Genomic DNA, 25857 nt, shown 5'->3' with positions numbered 1-25857 from the left:
ATGCCACATGGGTATGACATGACATACCTTAAGCCAGTTACGTATTGATAGTGCTGTTGGAAGCCCCACGTTCATGACTAAGGGATTTAGGTCTGTCCATGGGTTATGGATCTCACAACTTACCAGGAAGAATAGCTCAATTTTCCCTCTTTGTCACTCCCAACACAGTAACTGGGGAAGAAACTAATCTGAATTAGAGCATCTTCTGTCTCTTCGCAGACAGGGAAGGAGTGGACTGCGCCAGGGGAGTTTGGAAAGTTTCACAGCCAACAGTCAAAGATGGTGAGGTGAGTGAGCAGAGCCCCTTGCTCCCAGCCACCTCTGCACATGGTCAGGAAATCACAAGAGCAGGAATAAAGAACCCAGGCTTGTTCTGAAGAACTTAGCAGTATAGAGAAAGGGATTAGTCTGGGGTATTGCCAAAGCTGAAGTGACACATCCACATCTGTGCCAGTTGCTTTGCTGATTTATTGCAGGAATGCAACACTAAGTTTTTCTTCCCTGGAGGAAGCAGCCACCAGCAGATCCAGACTCTATCTGAACTGTATCCCAAGCTTCCTGCCTTGGAACAGGCCAGGTTTCCTGGAGGCAAAAGCCAACAGGCAAGACTGAAAGGGGGTTATTCAGAATTAACTGAGAAGGGTCTGGAACACTCCAGGTGCACCAGAGAAGCTACCTATCTCACTGTCAGCATCTGGATTTTCTTGGCAGTCCTAACCCCGCTCACCCTGAGAATTAGGTTGTTCCATGGGTGTGGTTGCTCTCTGCTCATTGTTTGCTGACAAGCTAAGAAATGTTCCTTAATGCTTTTGGTGACAGACACCTTGTTCTTCACAGGTTGTCAGCTGCAGGCAGGTACTATTTTGAGGTGCTGCACAAGCAGGATGACAAAGGAACAGACCATGTGGAAGTAGCAGTGAGTCTGTGCAAATGGCTGTGCTGTATATGCGTCCCTGCAGAGCTCAGGAATGACGTTTGTAACGATTTCCCTCCCTTCCCAACCCCCAGCTCCTCTTTGCATGAGATGTATCTGATCCCTTCCAGAGCCCTTACCTACTTCTGTGTGGGATAGTCCTGGCCACATGTCAGGCCCCTTTCCTCTGCTTGCTTGGGATAGTTCTGCCCTCTCCGGGCTCTTGTTGCAGCTCTTTGTCCTTTCCTGCTTTGGATGTGCCCTGGGGGATCTCAGCTCATTCCCAGTTTTGTGCTGCTAGGTAAACTCGGTCATGGTAAGGAGAAAGCAGAAGCTGTGAGCCCATCTGGTGAAAAAGCATCTTGTGCCTGTTCCTTTTGTTCAGTCTCAGATAACTCCATAAGCAGTAATTTTAACACATTTTAATGTGTTCCTCTGTTCCAGTGGAGACTGAACGACCCAGAAGCGAAGTTCAAAGTCATTGACTCCCAATACCTCTCGCTTTTTTCTAGTAAGTATCTTTACCACAGGTTTCCCTGAGCACCTCCCCATGCTTCCAAAAGGTATCAGCGGCGTTGCACCATCAGTCATAGTCTAGCCAGGCAAATACCATGTGTACAAATCATTACAGGAAAGAAGTGGAGACAGGTCAGGAGAGAGACCTCTGGGCGAGACTGTGACTCATTATTAAATATAGGAGAGTTGGACGTAGAATTGGAACGTTATTTCAGGGAAATCTAAAGGCAGCAAGAAGGGGCAGAAAGTAGAGTCTGCGAGGGTGAGAACTGTTCCAGATGTGAAAGTAACATGGGATGGAGGTTACTCACAGAGAGAAAGAGGGGACTTGAGGCCCATAACACGGGAGCTGTGGGGATGCGCTGGCAGCTGGACACAACCGGGGAGAAGGGGCCTCTGTGGCTTTTCCAGAAGGTTTCACTCTGGGTGCTGGACACAATGGGATACACTAGTGATACTGGGGGATGCTGCTTTCTTCTGTCAGTCAGCCTCGGGTGTCTTCAGGTTGCTACTGGATTGCAGCAAGAACGTCAGCTCAGTCCCTCCTGTTTTTTAAACCCTTCTTAGTGCATCAAGTGATGCCTTTATCAGTTAAGGAGCTTCTTAGTCCTGGTTACCCTTATTTAGCTTTGTCAGCATCACTTTCTTTTGTCAGCATTCCCTCTTCCCATATCTACCACTCTCGCCTTCCAACATCTCTGGCCTTTTTTCCATGCCAACGCTTTTGCCTCTAGAAGACTCACTGATGTAATTGAGACATCTGTTTGCCGTGTCTTGAACTGCAGCCTGCTGCTGTATTTTCTGAAATGAGGACTAGGCTTTCTGATAGGTCTTCTGTCCCCATCCTTTTTCCTTCTGCTCTTTTCTTCTTATTAATTCCCTGTAGAAGGGAAGACTCAAATCCCAGAAGATCCCTTTGCAGTGAGGTACAGTGCTGCAGTCTCATCTTTGTCTGGCACCTTCTGCCCAAACGGTGTTTCCCTCTTCCGTATCGGCACGTGGCTATTTCACGTGTCATCCCATTCCTTCTGGGTTCCCGTGTTGTTCAGTCCCCAAAAGTTGCTAACAGTAACCCGTGCCCTTGGCAGTGTGCTGCCTTTCCCTCCTGGATATTTACTGTTACCCTTATCTCAGAGTGAGATCGTGGAGATAGAAAGTCCTTTGGCAGCGACACCCAAGAAGAAACATAACCAACACCCAGTCTTGAGTTTAAACTTCCCATTGCTTACTGGCTTACTGTTGGGCCACTGTTCCCCGGCTGGAGTACCATCCTTGGCCACCAAAGGCCTCGCCCCAGGGTCCTGATCCTTTTCCAGTCCAGGAGAAAGCTCTGCTCCTCAGGTTTCTCCTCCCATTCATCTTTTCTATCTCCTTTTAAAAGAAATTTAGTACTAATTCAGAAGTGTCCAGTAATTCCTGCCAGCATGGGGCTTCTTCAGCATACCGCTGCTGGTGTGTCCAAGGCAGGAGGTCATTTTCCTCCATTACTCATCACTGCGTTTATTTTCTTTCGGCGGTAGCCATGTTCCTACCCACAGCTTTTGTGTTTCCAGCTTTCTGAGTCAAAGCCTTTCCTTCCCACAGTGTCTTTGCAGTGAAGCTCCGGATCAGCACCATTTAGGCGTTGCTACGCCAGAGACAGCATTAGTGCCGTGGATGCAATGCCATTTGGAAAGGGCTGAACACTGGACAGGGGTGCTTACTGAGACAGGGGATGAATTAGCCCTTCCTCCCCCTTCTGTTGTCTCTCTGGTTTGTAGATGAGACGCTTTTAAAGATGGATGAGGTTGGGCATATCCCACAGACGCTGGCCAGTCACACGAGCCGTCGGGCTGACAGCGCAGGCAGCAAGGCACACCCAGCTGACATGTTGAAGCCTGACCCCCGGGACACTCTTTACAAAGGTAAGACTTGCAAAGCGGTCGAGGAGGTAGCTGCAGCCTGTCACAGCACGTGCAGTAGCACAGCTGAGAAAGATTGCCCTCCTACACCACGGTTATCAAAGGCCACACTTTTTTTCTCCCCAGTCAGAAGAGAGGGGCAGCATACAATATCAGTCACGGTAGGAGACAAAGCACAAACTAAACCCAGCTCCTCTTTCTTGGCATCCATCTCACACAACATCCCCAGGCATAATACTTACATGTAAGTGCTGTAGAGGAATGTAAAGAAATGAGCTGTGCAAGATAGTTTGCTTTATGTTTCTGTTAGTATTTCATGTGCGTAAGTGGAAACCAGGCACAGAAGCAGCTAAGCTGGTGCGTTGGTTGCAGCAGGGCTCCCCCAGCAACGCTTGCCTACGTGTTTCTTCTTCTCAGTGCCTCTGCTCAGCAAGTCTCGTGTGCGCCGAGCCTTGCCAGACTGCCCGTACAAGCCCAGCTACCTGGTGAATGGATTTCCTCTGCAGCGCTACCAGGGACTCCAGTTTGTAAGTTTTATTCCTTAAGCAGCTGCTTGCCCAGGGGAACACAAGGAGGAAAGAGGGAGACCCCATTAACCACGGGGACCTCTCCACTGATCTGAAGCTCCTGGGCAGATTTGACTGTGTGTCCCAGTACATGCCAAAGGGCAATACCAAGAAAAGGGAGATGCTCACAGGTCTCACTGGGGTACAAGTGTGTGTGTCTTACAGAGCCCCTTGGACCTCAAACCAGAAAGCTGAGCTTGCCTTCACACAGAGCCTCACAAAGGCCAAGGATTTTATTCTCCACGGGGTGAACTGTAGTCTGTGTGAACTACTAAAGCCCCTGACAAGCTTAAAACTAGTCTTGAGGCCGAGCTCACATTTGTGGGGCATGCGGCATACCAGGGATTAATCCCCTGCATAGCAGAGCAGGCTCTGAGGTCTGCTGGGGACGGGTCACCTGCATGGTTTGCCCTCCCTGGATGCCAGTGCAAGCCAGCATTCCCCAGGGGGCTCACAGCCAGGGCAGCCCCAGCTCCCTCAGCTTTGCCTGGAGGTCTCCCCACCTGCTTCCTTGGCTCCTGTGATCCCCTGCACCTCTTCAGGAGAACTTGCCCACCTCTGCCCCAGCTAGTTCTTGCTCTGTTAGAGGACTTAAATGCACAATTACAGAGGTGGACAAACAGATGGCGAGAGAAAGAGAAAAAGGCACACCCATGCACACATCCTAGCATGCTTCCTTCTTTTTTCAGTTCTTGCACTCTGCTGCTGGGTGCCTTGGAGAAGCAAATAGTAAGCAACCCCTGCTCCCTCAAAAGAACTTGTCACCCTGCAGCTGTGTCTTGGTCACCTTGTGACTGATATGTGGCATTTATGAGGATTTTACTTTATTTTCCTTGTTTCTTCCCAGGTTCATTTATCCTTTGTTTACCCAAATGATTACAGCCGCCTGAGCCACATGGAGAAAGACAACAAATGCTTCTATCAGGAAAACCCTTATTACTTGGAAAGGTAGGATGCTGCAAATGTGGGTTTCTAGCAGGGAGGGAGGAGATGATTTGAAGGCTGGAATTGAGGTGGAATTTCATACTCACTTCTGTAGGACTCTCTTAAATATCCCCTAAGCCTTGCAAAACATTAAGCATTTAGTTTCTTTCAGTAACTTAGGCTTCCTTTAAGTGAAACTATGTTTAGGTCTCAAGGGGAAGCTGCCATGCTTCTCTTGCTCTATTAACCCAGTAGCTGAGTCAGAGCATGTTTGTTCCATTACATCAGGGATCCAGCAGCTGGAGCCTCCTGATAGCTGTCACTGTGAAAACCAAACCATGCTCACCACCAGGCATCTCTTTGGGGAAAGAAATGCATGTTGTTCATCTTTTTACTGGGGTCCAGCTCCCAGCGGTGGCCCTGTGAGGGAGCCATCACTCGTGTCTTCCCCCATGCAACAGGCAGACACCTTGTGTGAACACTCTGCTCTGTTTGGGAGGACTTGTTTGCAGGATAAGGAGAGCCACTTTTCCAATGAGATAACTGGTGGTGGCTTCCCCGTGCTCAGGATCTTCTTCCTCCTACAGGACTATTTTGAAGGCTGGAACAACACACCGTATTGTAGGTTTGGGAGGGAACTCCTGGGACTGGGGTTCATAGTGAAGGGTGGAGAAGGTGGCTGCCATGGGCTGGAAGGTGCTACTCAGGTTTATTGCTTTGGTAATTAATTTGTAATGTGATAGGATTTGGGAACTAGGGGGCCCATTTTGCTTGGCTTCAGTGCACATGGAGGAAAACAGTCCTGGAAATCCCTCCCAAAAGCTTGAAGCATAGGCATATGAGGACAGCACGCACACAGTGGTGGTATGAGAGAAGAGAGAGCGAGTTCATTGCAATTGCCTGCCGTGGCTGCTTTTGCAGCATGATGACTTGTGTTGGTGAGCGCTACATCGTAAGCAAGCTTTAAGGGAGGCTAAAGAAGTGTTTCAGGGTACTTATACTGGGATTTCCTCCTGCACTTACGAGAAAATACCGGAGAGGCTTGAGGTGATGAGCAAGGAAAATGGGTGTCTTTGACGGTGCAGAGTAAGATCTGATTGCACAAAGATATGAAAGATGGTGATGGTGATAGGAAAAGGAGGATCTAGAGATGCTGGGTAGATGTATAATAATGGACCATCACCTCTGAAGCAGTGGCCGTAATTTATTTGGAGAGGGAAAAGTAGCTTTCATCCAACTCGTGTTTTGCCCTTCCCTCTCACAGATTTGGATTTTACAAGTACATGAAAATGGATCGGCCAGAGAAGAGCCTGGACTCTGGAGAAAATATAGACCAGCCAGGTAGGGGCCCTAATGTCAGAGCCTGGAGGATCCTTTTACCTGTCATTTTCGTGTGTGATTTTCCAGCACCAGCTTAAAGAAGCTGTTGACTTTCCGTACAAAGGAGGTCACAGCCATTCCCTGCCAGATTGCTGTGGTTGGGAGATTTTTGCTGCCAATTCCACTTCTCTTAAGGGCAGGCTGGGAAGTCACCAAACAGTGGCCAATACCAGCAAAAATGTGGGCAGAAGCAACGGAGCCAAAGGTGTGCGGCATGGCAGCTTATACTTGCACCTGCCCTGCAAAGCTGTGGCCAGACAAACAGCTAAAGGCAAAGCCAGACACCTCCACAGCGTCTGGCAGCGCTGGCTCATAGGGTGCTGAGGAGGTAGGTGCCAGCAAGAGCACAGTTCCTGTGTGTGAGAGCATCCCTGTCCCTCTCACCCACTCAGCAGGAGAGGCAATGCTGAGGTGAGGTGAGAGTAGCTGCCCCCAGCAGGGTGGGTGCCTGGGTCAGGATGGGGAAGGCTGCGGGAGGGTGCCAGAGGTGTAACTGCAGTTACTCCCGCAGGCTCCCAGGAGGGGAACCTGGACGACCTGCAGTATGCGGAGCAGGACATGGAGGATACCAGTCCCCCCAAGCGCCCCAGCACAGGGAGAGCAAAGCTGGCAGGCAACGATCCCAGCAGCGTGGTGGGCAGCGATAACGTTCGTGAGGACTATTCCTTCCGGGAGCACCGTCGGCTCCTCTCGGTGGTGGATGGTGATGTAGGAGAGGGGCTACGGAGGAGAAGGACAAAGAGGTCTGGTGTCAAATCAGCCACACTGGTGTCTGCCAACCAAAGCCTTAGCCAGGCTGCCCTAGAGGGGAAGCCAATAATGAAGAGACCCCGTTTAAAAGCTGGTGTCAAAGACAACTCCAGGAGCCCTCCACAGCACGCCAGGGTCATCCAGGGGAGAGCGCCTGTTAAAAAGGCAAACCCTCCTTCTAGGACCATGTCTCAAAGGCAGCAGCCTCTCGGAGGCCCTAGGGACTCAGGGGTCACAATTCCCAAAAGGATGAGACCTCGAGGAGACCTGAGCACCGCTAAGGATGGGCTGCAGCCAGCAGGCACCGTGCCAGCCAGGAATGGTGGCCCAGTGTCTGGCAAAGCTGGTGGGCGCACAGTGAGCGCTGCCAGCCCCGGCCCGCAGCCTGGGCTGCCGCAGTGGCTGAACCAAGTGGAGTCCTACATTGCTGAGCAGAAGGCGGACAATGGTGAGGACGTGGGCAAAGGAGAGGCACAGGTGGCATCTCCTGTGCAGGGCAAGTCTGGACCTGTGCCAGCAGAAGAGGAAGAGGAAGAGGCAGATGGGGAACCAGAGGAGGAAGATGAAGAGGATTTCGATTACGTACCAGTGTTCGACCAGGCGGTGAAGTGGGAGCAGACCTTCAGCATGAGCAACCTGGACTTCCATATGCTGCGCACAGACTGGATTGACCTGAAATGCAACACGTCAGGAAACTTGCTGCTAAGAGAAAGGGAAGCCCTGGAAGTCACACGTGTCTTCTTGAAGAAGCTCAACCAAAGGACAAAAGGGTAAGGCACAGTGTAAAAACCAAGGGGCGGTGTCCCAGAGCTGGTGTACGATGCTGCACGGGGAATACCTGTTGTGTAAGGAGCTAGTGGGAATCAGAGGGTAAACTAGATGTGGAAAATAAAGACTTCAGGCAAGGAATCTGTGTAGAAACCCAGGCTTTAAATACCTCTTTTGGCTGAGAAATGGGAGTTGTTGGACACCAGACCATGTCTGGGGGCTGAATATTGCCCTCCAGCAGCTGGTGGCAGTAAACATGAAAGATTGGAGGTTTTCATCGAGCTGGCATCACTGGCCTTTTGCTGGCTTGGGTAGGTGTTGAGTGCACATATGAGCATTTTATCAGCAGGAGATTAAGAAACCCTGCTGATATGAAGTAGGACTGGAGCTCCTTGTGCTTGTGCTTTGATGTTTGCCACATCTCAACTTGTGAATCACTTGGGACATAGGACCAGAAAGGACTTACCAGATACTGTGGATCAGTACACTGACCTGAGAGACAACCAAGTACCCTACGCTGTTAGCTGAATGTGTGCACCTCCTTCTTAAAACTAGCTAGATTTCTGCATCGTAGTACTGATTTGGGAAGATGTTTCAGCTCCTCACTTCTTTGATGACCCACTGGAGATCAGCTTTTGCTGGTACTCTGTTTTTACATGGTCTTGATATAGTTTTCTTTCTTCTCAGGACACCATCTTCATTGCCTTTGTGGCAAACAGGTGTACCTTCTCTGAGCCTCTAGAAGCCAAACAATCCAACTCCTGGCCCTTCTGTTGCGATGGCCTCAATTTCCATAATTTTCCTATCTGTTGTTCTCCATGCAGGTTTCAGTTTGAGTTAGTTTTCCTGTGTATGTGACCATTGTCCTGCATGTTTTATAGAATGGGTCTTATTAGTTCCCAATCCCTGCTGGAAGTAGTTCTAATGCTACATCTTAAGATCACATTTGTTTTTTCAGGGTCACATCAGTCACAGTCACAATGTGACTGATCAGTACACATGCGCTTTTCTCAGCATTTTTAACTGATGAGCGTCCATTTTGCAGCAGAAACTCTTGTTATGATCTGAAAGGCCATGACCTGGCATTTCATCCTGTTTTGGCCATTCTGAACCTACAGCTCACCCCACTTTTTACTGTATGATTGCTCAGTCCAGCTCCGTGTTTCTGGCTGATCAGCTGCTATGAGCCAAATTCACTAGCCCAAACAAACTCCCTGTGCCAAGACCATTGTAGGAGGTGTTGAATACACTCACTATTACCAGCCCTACAATCATTCAGACACATTTGTTATTTTCTGTGTCACCTTCATTTCATTTCCCTTGCCGGCTATTTTCTCTTGGATGGAATCCCAGGTCTAATCCCACATGCTTGTGGATTTAGGAAACAGGTGCTAAAGCTTCCCATGGGACTTCGGAAGCAGTGTGGCGAAGCAGGGGGAAGCAGGGGACAAAAAGGTTTGCACTAGCTGGGAGGAAAGAGCCTAGCAGAGCTGAATGGGCTGGAGGTGGGAAAGGGGCTGGTGTACGGGGAACATGCCCACCCCAGCTGTATCTCCTGCAGGCGGTTCCAGCTGCGGCGTATCGTGAACGTGGAGAAACGGCAGGACCGCATGCGGGGCAGCCGCTACCTGCTGGAGCTGGAGCTGCTGGAGCAGGGAGAGCGGCTCGTCCGCTTCTCCGAGTATGTCTTTGCACGGGGCTGGCAGGGCATTGGTGGCGAGGAGGAGGAGGAGAGGAAGATGAGGAACCTGGCATGGGGTCGCCGGCGGCACCTGATGGCTGTGGCAAATGAGCCAGATCTGTGCTGGCCCCAAGGCTTTTCCTGGAACCACCGTGCTATGGTTCACTTCGTGGTGCCAGGTAAGGGGGACCTGCCTCCCTGGGACATCGAGGGATGGCACGGTGGGCAGTTCCCGTGAAGGGCAGTCCTGAACAGTGGGTCTGGGCCTCAACCATCTTGTTTGGGTCACTTCCAACTCCTATTCTGTCCAAGTTAAACCCCCTCAGAAACATGACAGGGCCCAAACTCCTATGGCTTATAAGCGCAAAGAAAACTCCTGTCAGGGAAAGAACCCACACTGATTTCTGGGCATTTTTGTCCAGGTTTTCAGCCTGGGCCCGTTTCAGCATCCCTGCAAGGTTTAGCAGGGTTTGAGGGGAGGCAAGAAGCCTTGCCTATTGAGAAGCCACACCATTTTTGAAATAAGTTTTGCTTTGATTCTCTCCCTCTTACAATACAACCAGTGAAAAACCAGGCACGTTGGGTGCTGCAGTTCATCTCTGACATGGAAGAGCTGTTCCGAGTCACTAAGGATCCATACTTCAACATCATCATCACAGACTACAGCAGCGATGACATGGATGTAGAGAAGGCTCTGAAAAGGTCTGCTTTGCACAGGTGAGAGTACTGCTTGGTCATGAAAAGCTGCTACCTGCACGTGCCTGCAAACACAGCATATCTGCCCGTCTCCATGTATTGACCAGCCACAGCCTCCTGCAGCTGGAAACCCAACGATAACATCCATCCAGACCTTGCACACAGACATGAATATATTGTTGTTATAATATACATGGACATATGCTGCATATAATAGTGGTATAAAACTGTAAGGCGATACTTGTTGTAGTCATCCATCCAGATGTGCCTCTTTTCTCCTGGCTTTTGTTCAAGTTTGCAAGAGAGAAGAGAAAGCAAGTCTCAACAGTGATGGGGCAAGGGGACGACAGAGTAGACAAGCAAGCTGTGAGAAATGGGACAGAGAGAGTGGAGGCCTCTGGGGACTCTGCTTGCTGGAGTAACTCTCTGGCTTACTCTACTCTGATCTGAACCATCCTTGGCTGGTCATTTCCTTTATGTGCCAGGGGTTCCCAGTAACAGGTCTCGTCCTAGGATAGAGCTGGACTAGAGATGAGAAGACTTTTGCCAGGGACTGCCCTATCCTTGCTGCACAGGGGGGAGACCCTCGGGGCACACTGGGAACGGGAGCGCTACTGAGCTTGTACACTCACACAGCAAAGGCTTTCCTCCTCGAGAGGGTGCACGGCTGCAAGGGCAGCTCCACAGCATGATGCCTGCGGTGTACCACTCCAGTGCTGCTTTCTGTGCTTGCCAGCATGCGTGCACTGAACTGCTCTTTCCCATCTGACCCTCAGCTATCGATACTTGAAGCTGACAGGAAATTTTGAGCGTTCTGCTGGGCTGCAGGCGGGGATAGACCTCGTGACGGTAAGCCTGTGGAGGGCTTTGGGGTGGACAGGGAATTTTTTTGTACGTGTCTGGCTCTGCCTCTGCCTTTCATACACTGGTTTTTAGGGAAGAGAATAGCCTAGCAGACCAGAGCAAATGTAGGTGTGTTTCCTGTCCCTCCAGAGTAAGGGTGTCCCCCTTTATTCTGAGGAGCCTGTTCTTTTTTTGTGGGTTCTTGGTCCACTTGCTGGGACTATCAGACAGGAGGGAAATCAGCAGTAGCAGCTTTGTGATACTGGTTCTGCCAGGTCATAGTCATAGTATTTCATACCCATCATTGAATAGCCACTCAATGGCCTTTTTGCCAGCCCTTAGGGTCTCAGTTTCTGATATAGCAATGAATGGCTCTTTAATTCAACTCCCATATCTCTGTCTTCCTGCCCCTCAAGAAAGACTTACATAAAGTCAACCTATTTTTTTCCCAACCGTCGTGGTTGGTTCCAGGACCCACACAGCATCATTTTCCTGTGTGACCTCCACATCCACTTCCCAGCTGGAGTCATTGATTCAATCCGGAAGCACTGCGTGGAAGGCAAGATGGCCTTTGCACCCATGGTCATGAGGCTGCACTGTGGCATGTCCCCACAGTGGCCTGACGGTAAGAGGGAGTGGAGCCTTTTTGGCTCAGACCCTGGGGAACGGGGAAAGAAGGAGGGTGCCTGCCACCTCTAGATTTGTTCCTCTGGGGCTGTTGAGACCTGGCACTTAAGGTACTTCCAGGGCCGCTAGGTGAGAGTGCATTTGAGATGGAATGGGGTTTAACAGTGTCAGGTTTTTGGAATCTGAGATCAGATTGCTAGCAGAGCCCTTTATATGACATTTCTCCTGGTCATTTCCTGGGGCTCCCTATGGATTTGAGGAATTTGGAAAACCCCACCTTTACTCCTTTCTGTCCCTTTCTCTCTTTTCTTAGGGGCCACAGCTTGTCCTGAGGAGAGCTGGTAGCCCAGGGGTGAGGGAAGCCAGCCCAAGTCAGGGGGAGGGAAGTGGCACCGACCGTCTGAGTAGGATTTCCTGTAGACAGAGGTGGCCATTCTGAGCCACCCAGGCACAGGGACGACCCTTTGAAGCTGGGGCAGTCCAGGTACATTAGGTACTCCGCTGCCAGACAGGGGATGTGAGAGGCTCTGCTAACAAGTTCACAGGACAGCCCATGCTGTCTGTCTGCAAGCCTTTATCACTTCCCAAGGCTTTAATATGGTTGGCTCTGCCTTGGTGCTGTTGACTCTCTGGTGTCAACATCGTGCTAAAACTAGCTTGAGTCTCACTCCAGCAGCCCTGCTGGAGTCATCAGTGGTTCAAAGTGCCAACATACCTGTGTGTCTTTTGTGCTGTCCTCAGGCTACTGGGAGGTGAATGGGTTTGGTCTCCTGGGCATATACAAGTCTGACCTGGACAAGATTGGAGGCATGAACACAAAAGAATTTCGGGACCGCTGGGGAGGAGAGGACTGGGAACTGCTGGACAGGTAGGCATCCATTGTCATCATTCATTTGCAGAGGGGAAACCCATTAGGTTCTGGAGGACCAATGGCCAGGGGACTGGGGATCTGAGGAGACTGAGGTGACTAATGCCACCATAAGTTTAGTCAGCGAGGGATAGTCTCTGAGCATGTCCTGACCTCAAACCTAGTAGGCGAGTGGACAGCAAGAGCTGTTTCCTGGTGCCTCCCAGCCACGCTGCTGGCTGGCCACGGGCAGCTCAGGCGCTGGTGATCGTGAAGACTTTGCCCTCTTCAAGCAGTGCGGTGCACAGTGGGTCCGGTTTGGGTCCCTCAGACTTCCCGTACGACTTACAGCAATTATGCAGAAGAGCAACTGTCAGAGAGACATTTAAAGATCACAAGGTACAGTTGCAATTTCTGAGAGGCTTATGATGAGGGATCTCTGCTGTACAAATCCTCCGTCTCTGGGTTTATAGTTCTACGGTTTGGGGTCTGTCCTGTCTTTTCTGTCAGATGACTGCAGGAAAGACTAGCATCCTGAACAATCCCATGTTGCCAACTGTCTTTCCTCCTAGCCTGGCATCTGCAGGACACTCCTGACCAGTCCTGCTCCAAAGGGTTCACAAGCATTCAGCAGGTGTCATTAGATGCCTGTTTAGGCATGTGAGATACCCCTGAGCTATTCTGGACTCTCTGGTTTGATTGCAGTCTCTTGACAACAGCACAACTTAACACAGATTTCCTGGGGCTGAGCCCCCCAGTATCTGTGTGATCAAGTTTTCCCTAAGTCTGCCCTTCCCCTTTCTGCTAGGATCCTGCAGGCCGGGCTGGAGGTGGAGCGTCTCTCCCTGAGAAACTTTTTCCACTGGTTTCACTCGAAGCGGGGCATGTGGAACCGGCGCCAGCTGAAGACCCTGTAGCCTTCAACCCCAAAGCTGCTCGGCAGCACTGTCCACCATCTCGTCTTGACGTGCACTTTATCGAGGCACCCAGCCGAGCACACAGACTCTTCCTCTGCCTCCAGAGCCCTCTGATGGGATGGCACAGCCGAGGAAGGGATGGTCAGGCTAAGGGAGCGGGAGCTTCTCTTGTGAGCCATTGTATCCGAGACGTGGGATCCGTGTCTTGCTGGGAAGGCATGTGGGCGAGACGTCAACACGTGAAGCAACCAACTTGTGTTTCCTGCCATGCAGTCTGGCGGATGGTGCAGTGGGAGAGGTGCCATGTTTCCCACCCGTTGAGTCTTGCGTGGTGCAAACCAAACAAACACAAATCCCAGCTAAGCCCAGAATGCTTTATTTAGAGTAACACAGCTTCTTTTTCAATACCTGAATGAAAAAAAGATAAAAAAACCCAACCTTTCCCTTTTCCCCTCCTTCTCCCTCTCTCTGGTATCTGTGCCTTTGGACAAGGGACCAAAGTAAGTTCTCTGAACTGTGTTGTGTCCGCATGCCCATGTGCTGACCCAAGCAAACCTGGATGTGGAGGAGCTGATAGGCACTTTAGGCTGCTGGTGCTTAGACGTTTCTCTGTGCTTTTCACTTTAGTAATTTTTAAAAACTGTGCTCATATTCAGTGAATTATGGGCCATGGATGGAGATGCAAGTACACTTCCCTTATGAGAGCCACGTTTGCCTGCAGCTGGGTGAGGTGGCAGGGGTTGATGTTACAACTCCACCTAAATTATTGATCCACTGCCTGAGGATAGTGGAGGGGTTATACAGAGAAGCTAGGAGAGCATCTCAGGAGGAATTTTGCAGCCTTATATGACAGACATGTGTGTTTGTCCTAACAATATCAGGGAAACCCTAGCAGGGAAGAAGTGGCAATATTTTATTAGTTGAAATATTGTTGTTTTGTCAGAAAAAAGAGGAGACAGAGTATTCTGCTCTCTAAATCCTGTACATTTATGCATCATCTAAAGGTTAATTTAATAAGTTATGGCCTCACAGTTATGTCTTGTCATAGTTTGACTTTTATGTAAAGAGCAGGCTTCTTGATTGAAGAACCAGCACAGCTGTTGGTGCTTCATCGCCAGAACAGCCCTGGGAGCTCTGGCCCAGTACGGAGGAGGTGTCCTCAGGCCTTAGCACGTGCACTGGGTGCAAAGAACAGCAAGGACAGAAGATTGAGTGAGTAAAAGGATGGGCAGACCCATGCTGGCATTGACCCAAGAACTGTGGGAAGAGCCCCTGTCCACACCTGGCCTGATGCTACAGGGAATTCTCATCCCCTAAAACTCCTGTTAATGTAAGGCAAGATTTTTTACCCCTGTAACCATTTTACAAGACTACAGAAAGTCAGAAATCCCAGCACATTCAGTGCCCTGCACTGGAGCTTCAGTGTTCACATACCTTGCTGAAAAGGCTGCTACCAGTCTCAAGCTTCAAGGGAGAGCACGACATAGGATGCTGCTCACGGCACCTGGCTCTGTGGGGAGTTGCTGAGAAGTGAGTAACGGAGGTATGCAGGATACAAGCAATGCTGACATGCTATTAGACTTGTTTGCGTTTTATGCTGATAGAGTGGATGCCAATTCAGAATAGGCATTCGTTTATTAATTCTGTGGTGCTTGACAAGTCCATCAGATTGCACTATTGCAGTAGAAAACTGAACATGCAAGTTCTGGCACGTGAGATAGAAATCTTGTCAAATCATCTGCTTGCCTCAGTCTGGGTTTTGTGACTGATGGAGTCCGAAAAAGTCAACTAGATTTCAGAAAGTTCTGCTGTGCAGTGTGCAGCTGTGGTGAGAAGTGAAGGAATGGCTGTGTCTCTGGAGCGTGTGACAGGATGCAGACACTGAGTATCTCAGAAGAGGCAGCCTTAGCCTTTTGCCCAAGCCAGAGCAGTCTTTTGTTGAGAAAAAGTACGTTACCCATGTGGAGACTAAATGAAACACTGCAGCTGGGGCAAGAGGGAAGAGGATGACAACAGTCAACACTATTATTTCTTTTTAGATGTATCATAGGAGTTGAGGAGGCCAAAGCCCTGTGATGCAACGTTGCAATAAGCTCTGCTTCTGCCTGGAATGTGCAGTGTCAGTCATGCTCTCGGTGCCTGTTGGAGCCTGTGCTTCATGCAAACACAGGCACAACCCCGTGAGTGTGCAGGTGAGCTGCTCTCCAGGCTTTGGGACTGCGCCTCCGCAGCCTGCCTGGGCTAGCTCTGTCACGCAATCCCTGTGGAATGGGGAGAGGCTGGCAGGGAGTGTGAGCACTGAGACATGGTAAGGCGTTAGCAGGACCCAGCTGTTTGGCCCCATCGAGCAGAGAAAGGCATGATGCCCATTTTGCAGATGGAGAACTGGTAGATTCAATGGTGGCCCTTATGTCATGCACAGGAAGGATGGGTTATTTGTACCATGTGCTTTCACATCTGGCTTCGATGTGGTCTGCAGCACCTAAAGTTAGCAACTGGTGTTCATCTGCAGACTCTGGAAAGAATTAGGTGCATCCAGAAGGTAGCTCACTTGGCTTAAATGATATGAGTAACTCTTCCTCCTCACCAAAGAGCATAGTCAGCAAAGAGTGAACTGGAAAGGAGGGTGCAGCCCTCACTCCAACACTGCCAGGGGAATGTGAGGATTTCACCTTCTTCCTTCCTTCATGCCTTGTAACCCAGGCCAGTGGCAAGCAGAACTGGTTACCTGGTGGAGACTCCTTGGTGGACATGTAAGGAGTTAGTAGGTTTCAGCCTAGTTTCCTGATGGCCAGTGAATCCACTGTCAAAGTTGCCATCACAAATATCTTTCCCTTTCTAGCACAGTGAGGATTTTTAGTTGGTATTTAAGCATTGCGGTAGTAAATGTGATTAATACTAATTGGCATTAGTTGGCAGCCTCCGTGGAGGAGCATGGAGGGAGCCCATGGGGGCAAAAGCTGTCTTCCAGCCTGCATGCTCAGAAGCTGTTGTGAGTTGTAGGGAGAGAAGGGGCTACACGCTCCTCGACTTGCCAGCCAGCAGCAAGTCTTGCAGAAGCGGCACTGGGCTTTGCTCTGAGGCTGCAGCCCCTCTTCCAAACCAACCGCAGTTTTTCTCCCCAGACAGAGTCATGAAGAGGGAGGGAGCAGGGAGCACGGCAGGAGCAGGTAGTCCCGCAGCCATGCAGTGAAAGGATGTGGTCATCCAGGGCAGTGGCCAGGCCACTGCGGTCCCTGATCACCAGGTGTTTCACCACATCATTAAGTGTTGCATGGCACACACTGCTGCTGCAAGGAGGGCTCATCCCTGGGTCCAGCACAGCTTCTGAAGAGCAAAAGGGAACGTGGCTTCGCCATGGCCAGGAAGCTGACTTCCCCCCCAGCAGTCAACCTCATTTCTGTTACTGGGATCTTTTTAGGAGCCTGAGTTCGCGGTGAAGTCTGCCCCACGTTTCTGGCTTTCGTGCACATCCTGGCTATGTCCTGCCTTGATGGCAGGAGGAAGTCAGTTGCATGGGATTTCCTGTGCAGCAGCAGGCAGGCAGGAGGGAGCTGGGGACAGCTGGGGAAGCGATGGGCCATGCTGCAGAAGAGACTTTTCCTGGGGCAGGATGTGGCCAGGCTGGGACCCCGGGCCCCCAGGCACAGGTTGCACGGCAAGGGGGCTCTACCTACAAATGCCGATACCATCTTCAGGACCGAATTGTGGGGCTGAGGATTGTTTTGCAGATCAGCAAGGGAAATGTAGAAGGGCTAGCTTTCATTCTGAGAGAAATGTATTGTGTGAAAATTATGGTGTGACTTGTTTTGTCCTTGTCTTTAATGTTTGCCTAGTATGAACATCTCGCCTCTCCTCATCGCCTACAAATGTCTGAAGTTGTTCTTTAGATACCGATGCCTTGTGTTAAAAATCTTAATAGTACCTTTGAACTATCGGCCTTAAAAGTGGGTCTGTGCCTTCAAGACAACTCCTGGGCCACCTCTCTGTCGGAGCTGGGGGTTACACTGATTCTCCTTCATGTTTTATAAATACATTGTCTTTCTACAAGAGCTGAGTTCCATCCGTGTGTTTGTTACACCCGTGTCACAGGCATTAGAAACCAAATGTTGCTCCTCTGGCTTCATATGACCAAAGGTGTAGGCAATACCAGAGAGACGGGTCACTCTCTGCCCCAGCCAGTGAGAGCTGTGCTGCAGGTGGTGGGTAGGTGATGCAGTGAGCAAGGTTAGCCAGGAGCGAGGTTCATTTCGGTCCCCACTAGGGCTGTAGGAAGCGGGATGGCAACAAAACAGTTTTTCTCGTGTCTTCCTGGGTTCATGTGAAACAAGGTAGAAACATTGGACAAATAAGTGTCCCAGAAAAGCACAAGCGCGATGTGATCATAGAGAATGCGGAGAATAAAATGGTCTCTCTCACAAGCAGGGGACGATTCCTGGAGAAGACCACAGGGGAGAGCCTAGACCTGAGCTCAGTACTTGGCACGGCCTGCACAAATGGGAGGTCAGCTTTCATGGCAGCTGCTTATTTACATTCAAATTTGGCCCCTTTTTGCTTCAGATGTGCCTCCTCTGCGTATAAAAAGTTTGGCAGGAATGGGACTCAGACATGGCGAGGGAAGAAGGCAGCCAAGGTTGCTAATGAGTCTGCTTCCATTATAATGAGAAACTGTTATTAAAGGTGATGGAGGGGGAAAGCATTCCAGCGCACTGCCAGCGCTCTGCTCTCCTGGGCTGGGCGACGGGATTCCCTCTCTGATCAGGCAGCCCTGTGTGCCACTGTACCTGACCTGGCAGCTCTCTGAGATGACGATGTTGAAGTCTGGTAATGAAATTCCCCTCACTGCTTCTTTCCCGGCTGAAACTTTTCTTTTTTTCTCTCTCTTTACATTCCGTCATCAATGCTAATTGCTTTGCCTCCTGCTCTGTGAAACAATGAGTCACAGGATTTGGGATCTGCACATGGGGTGTGTAATTTTTTACCTTTTCATGAACCCAGCTGGCCAGTAGTGGCTGAAATCCCTTAGCTGGTGGTTTTGTGTTGGCTAGAACTAGTTTTGCAGCCTCTACAGTGAAGCCTTGTCCTAGAGGAGAGTAGAATAACGGAGGCTTCCCAGAAACATTCACCCCTGTTTGCTGTCGGCCTCAGCAGAGACTGAGGACCCACAAAAGCAGCAAACTCAGTGTCACTCCAGACCTGCCATCCCCCAGACAAAGGGGAGGATGGGACTTTACCTGCTTCACCAAACAGATCCCAGACTGTGCGCAGGTTTGCTGATTTAAATTCTGGTAAATATGCAACTGGCATTTTCCACCCTACCCTTTCTATGCAACTTTCCTTCAGCTGCAAAAAAGCTGCTGTCATTTGCAGCTAATAGCCGATGCTGGCCCGTAGCCTTTGCCCACAAGATCATCCACACCCTCTCCAGAAAAAAGCACCACCCATGACTTACACAGAAATTTAGTTCTTTAAAGTCAAATGAAACCTGCCTGTATCTGGGTTTTTTAAGTGTCAGACACTCCAGTAGCTCTTGAAGACCAGTATGTGGACATTTTTGTAACATTTCTTTCTCAGAGGTGGCAAGAGTATACAAAATGAAAAATCCATGTTGAATTCTAATTCTGCTGTACAATGAAGAAAATAATAGTCAGAAGAGCATGCCATTATTTAAATAGGCTTACACCAGGCTATTAAAATATCAAATTTTTAGCATGATTACAGAGTTACAAAATCTAGGATAAAAAATTTTTACTTTTTCAAAAAAAATCTGAAAAATCATTACTTCAAAGACTTTCTTTTTTTTTTTTATGGAAACAAATGGTTCTAGTACAAGAGAGTTCCCAGCATTGTCAATATAAAAATGATATATTTAAAAACATTTGTGGTAGTGATAGACCTTAAATTATAATGGTGATTTTTTAAATAAAGTGATAAACTATGCACCTGTCATTTCTTATTGTGACAATAAGTCTAGAGTGGTCTTCCTATGTATAATGTTTCTTCCTTTTTTACTAAATATTGTCAGGCTATTCTGACATCATTCCTTATAGGTCCCTGGCGATGACTTCAGACTTTAACAGCTATTCTCTGTCATTGTTAATTTTCCAATGCCGAAAATATCTGATTGTTTTCTTAACTGTGTTGCCTTTAATTTTAAACAACTAGGAAAACGTTTGAACTGGTTTTGGCCTCATTGACATACACACGCTTTTCTATCCTCCCATAAGAACTTTTGTTTGTTTGTTTGAAAAATCCATTCCAACATTTTGGAAGTAAACTATGAAACAGCATTGCTTTAAGTATAGCAACTTATGCTTGAGACAAAAAAGCTGGACTTTTCTTGTTTATTTAGCCTACAAAGTAAATCATTCAATCTTCTTTACAAAATGTGCCAATACTGAATATGTGAAGCAGGCAACTAAAATAAGAGTTAAGATTTACAGAGCTGTGCTTTGAAATTGTATACCTGCTGCTGTTCCTGCAGCTTTCTCTAGCAAAGTATGCTCTAGCTTTGAAAGGGACTGTTTTCACTCTGTCGGAACTGCAAAAGCCTTACACAGTGAGGGGCCGGTATACCATAACATGCACATGGTTTTGGAAGTTTAACTCAATTCTCTGGATTTGTCGATGGGCTCCTGCTGAGGTCAGACTTTCCCCACCAGCCATGCTGCTCACATCCTGCAGGGAAGACAAGAAATGCCGGTAAGGTTGCAGCAGGGTCCTCCACACTGCAAGGGCAGAGTGGAGCTGTCATGGCATACCAGGTCACTCAGCACCGCGGCCACCCCTGTGGGTGTGGGGTCCTGCTCTTCAGCACTTGCACCCTTTCAGATCCCAAGCCAGCTGTGTTGTTATAGACACTTGGCTTTTGCATCCTCCCTCATTGTATCATGTGTCCATCAAGCTTTCTTGCTGCCTCTTGCCCCAGTATATAGCATTTAAACTATGTTTACATGTTACAGGTCATGTAAGCAAGAGATGTGAACTTTGCTTCTTGACCTAAAGCACTTTTAACCTAAGAACATGTCGTTGCCTCATTGGCCTGACATGGGAACCCAAGCATTTGGTTGGACTCTTATTCACAAGAGTATGTCTTGAAAATAAGAGGTTCTTAAAATGGCCCTTGCCAAACCACACTGGCTGTGAAGAGCTCTTTCATCCCCACCTTGCCAGCACCATCCTTTTCTTCTGCACAGATAATGCTGCCATCTTTGGATACCTCCCAGAACACACCTAGTTTTCTTTCCCAAATTTAGCTCCCATCCACAACTGCCATCTACCTAGCACAAGGTCTGCAGCCTTCTGAAAACCACTTGCAGCTGATAAATCCCAGCAGTTGGGATATTTGGTATTCTTGCTTTAAAGACCAAGCAAGGAGAAGTCCTCCTCTGAGGGAGTTTGTTCAGTGGCCCCAGAAGCTCATGGGACAACAACGTGCTGCTGGAAAGGCTTTGTTAATTTGTGCAGTTTCGCCTTCTCCTTCTCCACCTTGCAATGGTGTTTTCTGAGACTGAGAGCCCTTCCAGGGGCTGGCAGTGATGGGAACTCACCCCTTCCTTACCTGGCCCCATTGCCCCATGACTTAGTAAGGTCGAAAATTCCTGGTAGGATAGAGGCCGGTCTTCTGCACCCCAAAGGCTGTGATGAAGATGTTGAGGATGACTGTGATGAAGATGAGAGCTGTGGCAGCGTTGTTGAGTATATTCAGGCGGGGTTGCTTTGCAACATCATTCAGGTTCAAACGAGCTGTGCGATACAGTGCAAAAAGAAAGGGAGATTTTTAGCTTGACTCCAAGTCCCCCAGACCCTGCAAGCCTTCCCTGCCTGGCAGATGTCCATGGTGCCCCCAGGCAGTGCAGCCACAAAGCTGGGGGAATAATCCCAGGAACCTTACAGGGGCCATAGCTTGCCCTAGGGTGATGTATGAGGACAGAGCAGAGGAAAACGTCTTTTTTTATGTCATGTCTTTGCTTTGCCATGGAGGTCCCGTGGCCTTCCAATGGGCCAACCCAGAATAGCCAAATTACTGCTGCATGCTAGCCAGGCATGTGCTGTGTGACCCCCCCCCACTGCATGGCCATGGGACATGGCAAGGGATGGCTGGGTGACATGGGGCACAAGGTCAGGAACATTGTGCTAGAGTTGGGAGGCCAGTTCTTCCTTGATGCCCAGATCTCACATATGTGCTGACACAGCTATCAACCCCCTCCTCACCCCCCTGGCCAAGAAGTATCTGGGTACATGAATGGGATCAGCTGTAGCTGATGGGCCTTGATCAGTTCGGGCACGGGAATACCCTGGGTTACCGGGGCTGTCTGGCCAATGAGCCATGCAGATGGCAGCCTTGTGGCTTCCTGCCCTCAGTTGCAGTCCCCTGTCCCCCTTCTCCTCACAGCTGGCTCCAGCCACGGTGGCTGCCACCGGGAAAGGCTGTGCCATGTGGGGCAGGGGAACGAACACATCACAGGATTTCCTGTAGCCTGCCATCCTGTGTCTCACATAAAAATCCACAGAGGATGTACAGGAAAAGTCAGTGTCCTGCAGACTTTTAATACGGGGCATGTGATGGAGGCTGAAAATTGCAACTGCTGTATTAGATGGAGCACTGGGCAAGCCTGTCTGAAATGCTGATGTTAATGTACTGTCAGTATAGCACTAGGAGAATTGTGGGGCTGGTTTAATGTGAGATGAATATAGGGAACACCTCTGCCTAAATTATTATGTCTTCAGCTTGAGTGAGGTGAAAGCTAAAATGTAGTATCTGCAGGAAATGCACGAAGGGGCACATTACAGGATGGGCAGCAAGAGGCCCAAAAACCAGCTCTATCCCTACAACAGGGATTCAGCAGTGGGGAATTGAAGGAAGTGTAGTGCTCAGAGCTGTTGACCAAGAGAAAAAAACCAACGCACACACCACTTTGAAAAGCAGTGACACAGACCTCCCCACCACCCATGTCAAGCTGTCCTCAGTTCTCCCACAGCCCTGGTTGGAGCTAGGGGGAATGATTTGGGGGAAGAGGCTTCTCCTTTCCATCCCCATGCCAGCCAAGCCATGGGGTGCCCTGTGAAGTTGCACATGCTTTGGTGACCACCTTACCAGTGATGATGAGGAGAATCCCTATCATCACCTGGAAGAAGAGGGAGATGCTGATCAGCACGATGAGGGTGGTGTAGTACTGGAAGGATGTCCCCTGCTCCAGCACCGCTTTGAGCTGCGTGACGTTTGCCATGAACAGTGCCACGTCCAGCATGCTCTCTGCCACGCTCTTCTTCGTTGCGTAGTGGTTGATGTTCATCGGCCCGTTAATCCGGAGCTGAGGATTCACACCCTGGGGAGACAGGAGAAACCGCGTGAACTGGTGCAATTGCTAAGCTGACAGACTCATCCGTGCTGAACGGGCTGTTGACTCCCCACAGCGTTAATCTAGAAAGCCTGGGAAAGAGTCAGAGTTGCGTGTTTTAAAAGTGTAGAGAGTGCCCACGTTCCCCTCACAGTTGCCTCATGATATTAATAGGCACAAGACACTTGTGGTGATCAAGAGGTCAGCAAGGTTAGAAAAATACTGGTTATTTTTATGGAAAACAAACTTGTCCAAAGTTACAATAATGTAGATTACCCAGAGCCAGGGATTTTGCAAGGAATATTAAATTCTCTTTCCTTCAGGGCACAGACAAGCCTTACACTTACAGGGGATTAGATCTTCCATTTGGGTCATGTGTTCAAAGGCCAGTTCTGTTTAATATCTTTATCAATGATCTGGATGAGGAGATTGAATGCACCTCAGTAAGTCTGCAGATGAGACCAGGTTGGGATGAGCTGCTTGAGGGCAGGAAGGCTCTGCAGGGGGATCTGGACGAGCTGGATCAGTGGGCTGAGGCCAATTGTATGAGGTTCACCAAGGCTCAGTGCTGGGTCCTGCACTTGGGTCACAACAACCCCAGAGAGCACTACAGGCTTGGGGCAGAGAGGCTGGAAAGTGCCTGGTGGGAAAGGACCTGGGGGTGCTGGTTGATGGCAGCTGAACATGAGCCAGCAGTGTGCCCAGGTGGCCAAGGAGGCCAACAGCATCCTGGCTTGTATCAGAAGAACTAATGTGTCCAGCAGGACAAGGGGAGTGATTGTCCCCCTGTCCTTGGCACTGGTGGGGCCAAACCTTGAATGCTGTGTTCAGCATTGGGCCCCTCACTGCAAGAGGGACACTGAGGTGCTGGAGCATGTCCTGAGATGGGCAACGGAGCTGATGAAGGGTCTGGAGCACAAGGCCTATGAGGAGCGGCTGAGGGAACTGGGTTTTTTTAATCTGGAGAACAGGAGGCTCAGGGGGGACCTTATTGCTCTCTACAACTACCTGAAGGGAGACTGTAATGAGGTAGGTGTTGGTCTCTTCTCCCAGGTTACAATCAATAGGACAAGAGGAAATGGCCTCAAATTGCACCAGGGGAGGTTTAGATTGGATATTAGGAAAAAATTCTTCACTGAAAGGGTTGTGAAGCATTGGGACAAGCTGCCCAGGGACGTGGTTGAGTCACCATCCCTAGATGTATTTAAAAGACGTGTAGATGTGGCACTTAGGGACATTTTTTGTGGTGGACTTGGCAGTGCTATGTTAACAGTTGGACTTCACAATCTTAAAGGTCTTTTCCAGCCTAAACAATTCTATGATCCTACGACTGTCAGTGGCTGGGCTTTATATCTTCTCCAAAGACTTTTTGCTGGCTACTGTTTTAGACAAGATGCTAGAGCAGATGGGACAGCCCACATTTTTGTTTCTGAAACCAGGAACACTATTTCTTCAAAACATCAGGCACTGAAACCCACCAAGACAAGGGGTGGGATCCATCACACCTGACTTCAATCATTCAGGCACATTTATTGTCAGTGGAAAGAAACAGGTATTTACAAGGGGTAAATCACCTGGTAGCCCTTAACCTAATTGCAAACTGTATATCATTTGGCTGCTTTTAGCCATCTGTTTTTTCGTCAATCTTTGTTGTTAATTGAGTTCCCCTGTTAGCTGTCTTGACCCAAATGATGGGGAAAAAAAAAATAGAAAATAGGATGGTAGTTTTCAATTCACCCAGAGTGTCATCAGCTGGTAATAAAACAACAGTAAAGGCAACAGTTAACAAAAGATTTGGATATATCTGCAGCAAGCTATGATCTTTTTTGTTAAAAAAAAAAAAAGAAAAAAGAAAGAAAAACAACACTTCAATATAGCAGACAGGCTTCAGTTCTCGGTAATCAGCCTCCTGTCAGCTGTAGTGAAGACCAGCAGCCTTGCCCTCAGCACTGTCTGATGGATAACCCTTTAAATCTGGAGATAAGGGCCAGAAGTGACCTCTTTCATTCAGAATGGTGGAAGAGATTTCTCTAGTTGCCTACTGAAGTAGGACTGTGCCTACATAAAATGGTAAGTCCTGATTTGGTCCTTTTGTACTAGATAAAGTAAAAAAATGTAATTTTATCTCCATGCTCTGGGCATGACATAGAGAAGGGCTATGGATAACGCTTTGTGCTGCTGTCTGTGATCTCTTTGTGTGTCCCTGGGTTTCCTCTGTGCCAGGGTGGGAGTGTGAGCAAAGCCAGTGATCCTGGGAGAGCACTGGATGTGGTTGTGTCTCTGATGCTTAAACTGGGGCTGGATTTCAGAGGGGGATTGTAGCCTGTGCCAGCAATCACCTTCATGTGGGGAAGATGTGTAGTAAAAAGTGAGCAGGAAGGCATGTGTCCAGTTTTGAACTGTTGGTGAACTGTGATCCCTAAGAAAGGGCTGGCTTGGGTAGGAAAGTGCTTTGGGGGTTTTTTTACTTTTTTGATCGCTGAAAGCATGTAATTCTTGTGGTTTCTAAAAGTAAAGTTACTGTGTTTAAGTGGCCCCTTTGCAAATCCTGTATTTCTTGCTGTGGAAGATAGAAGCTAAAGGATACTGGAAGGAGATAAAAGTAGAAGTCTATAGAGAGCTACTAAGGACTCAAAGGCAATGTGTACGTATTCAAGACTTATTAAACATTGCTGTCTGGTGTCTGGGGAAAAATAGAGGTATCTCATGTCTTTGGGAAAGGAGGCCAGCAAAAGATCCAATCCTGGGAACATGCTCTAAAAAACAGTATTTAAGTACTGCCCTGTCTCAGCTGGCTTCAAAGCAGGTGATTCTGTTGCAACAGAGTGGTACCCATACTAAATGGTGCAAGGTTTGAGATTTGACCCTTTCATGTTTTTTTTCTTATCCCTAAAGAGTCAGCCCTCCTCCCTGCAGTGTCACAAAGCTGAGCATTGATAGTTTCTCTGCATAAGGATGAGTTAAGCGTGCAAGAACAAGGACGCTATACAAACAAGACAGAGCTTTTGTTAAATGAGGGACTGGTACAAGGAGGCTGAGACATCTGTTCCCAGTCCCTTATATGGAGACAAATAAAGCAAGACAGGAGGTCTTGTTAAATGAAAACACATCTTCCTTTTGGGCTGCCCCCACTTTCCTTTACCTGCAGTGTGAAATGAGGTAGAGTTGCAATGTACTGAGTTCTGTG

At 48.9% G+C, this 25857-nt stretch overlaps 2 protein-coding genes across 2 annotated transcripts in view; one reads left to right on the top strand and one right to left on the bottom strand.

Annotated features, from left to right (window-relative positions):
- B4GALNT3 (beta-1,4-N-acetyl-galactosaminyltransferase 3) overlaps window positions 1-17381 on the top strand; it is a 67863-nt gene extending 50482 nt beyond the window's left edge. Inside the window, exons 7-20 of the mRNA XM_040595036.1 lie at window positions 220-287; window positions 838-916; window positions 1358-1424; window positions 3190-3333; window positions 3748-3857; window positions 4744-4844; window positions 6085-6161; window positions 6712-7720; window positions 9280-9578; window positions 9963-10116; window positions 10872-10944; window positions 11410-11563; window positions 12307-12433; window positions 13221-17381. Coding sequence (XP_040450970.1) covers window positions 220-287; window positions 838-916; window positions 1358-1424; window positions 3190-3333; window positions 3748-3857; window positions 4744-4844; window positions 6085-6161; window positions 6712-7720; window positions 9280-9578; window positions 9963-10116; window positions 10872-10944; window positions 11410-11563; window positions 12307-12433; window positions 13221-13329 — 2571 coding nt within the window. The 3' untranslated portion in view covers window positions 13330-17381. The remainder of the gene's footprint in view (window positions 1-219; window positions 288-837; window positions 917-1357; window positions 1425-3189; window positions 3334-3747; window positions 3858-4743; window positions 4845-6084; window positions 6162-6711; window positions 7721-9279; window positions 9579-9962; window positions 10117-10871; window positions 10945-11409; window positions 11564-12306; window positions 12434-13220) is intronic.
- Window positions 17382-17500: 119 nt separating this feature from the next.
- NINJ2 (ninjurin 2) overlaps window positions 17501-25857 on the bottom strand; it is a 51953-nt gene continuing 43596 nt past the window's right edge. The window contains exons 2-4 of the mRNA XM_040596423.1: window positions 22427-22658; window positions 20891-21075; window positions 17501-20007 (exon numbers count right to left, since the gene is read on the bottom strand). Of these exons, the coding sequence (XP_040452357.1) occupies window positions 20912-21075; window positions 22427-22658 (396 nt within the window). The 3' untranslated portion in view covers window positions 17501-20007; window positions 20891-20911. The remainder of the gene's footprint in view (window positions 20008-20890; window positions 21076-22426; window positions 22659-25857) is intronic.

Source organism: Falco naumanni, chromosome 5 (assembly GCF_017639655.2).
Source record: "Falco naumanni isolate bFalNau1 chromosome 5, bFalNau1.pat, whole genome shotgun sequence".
In the NCBI taxonomy this organism is placed as follows: domain Eukaryota; kingdom Metazoa; phylum Chordata; class Aves; order Falconiformes; family Falconidae; genus Falco; species Falco naumanni.
The sequence above is the reverse complement of the archived record's forward strand: the minus strand, read 5'-3'. Positions and strand labels throughout refer to the sequence as shown.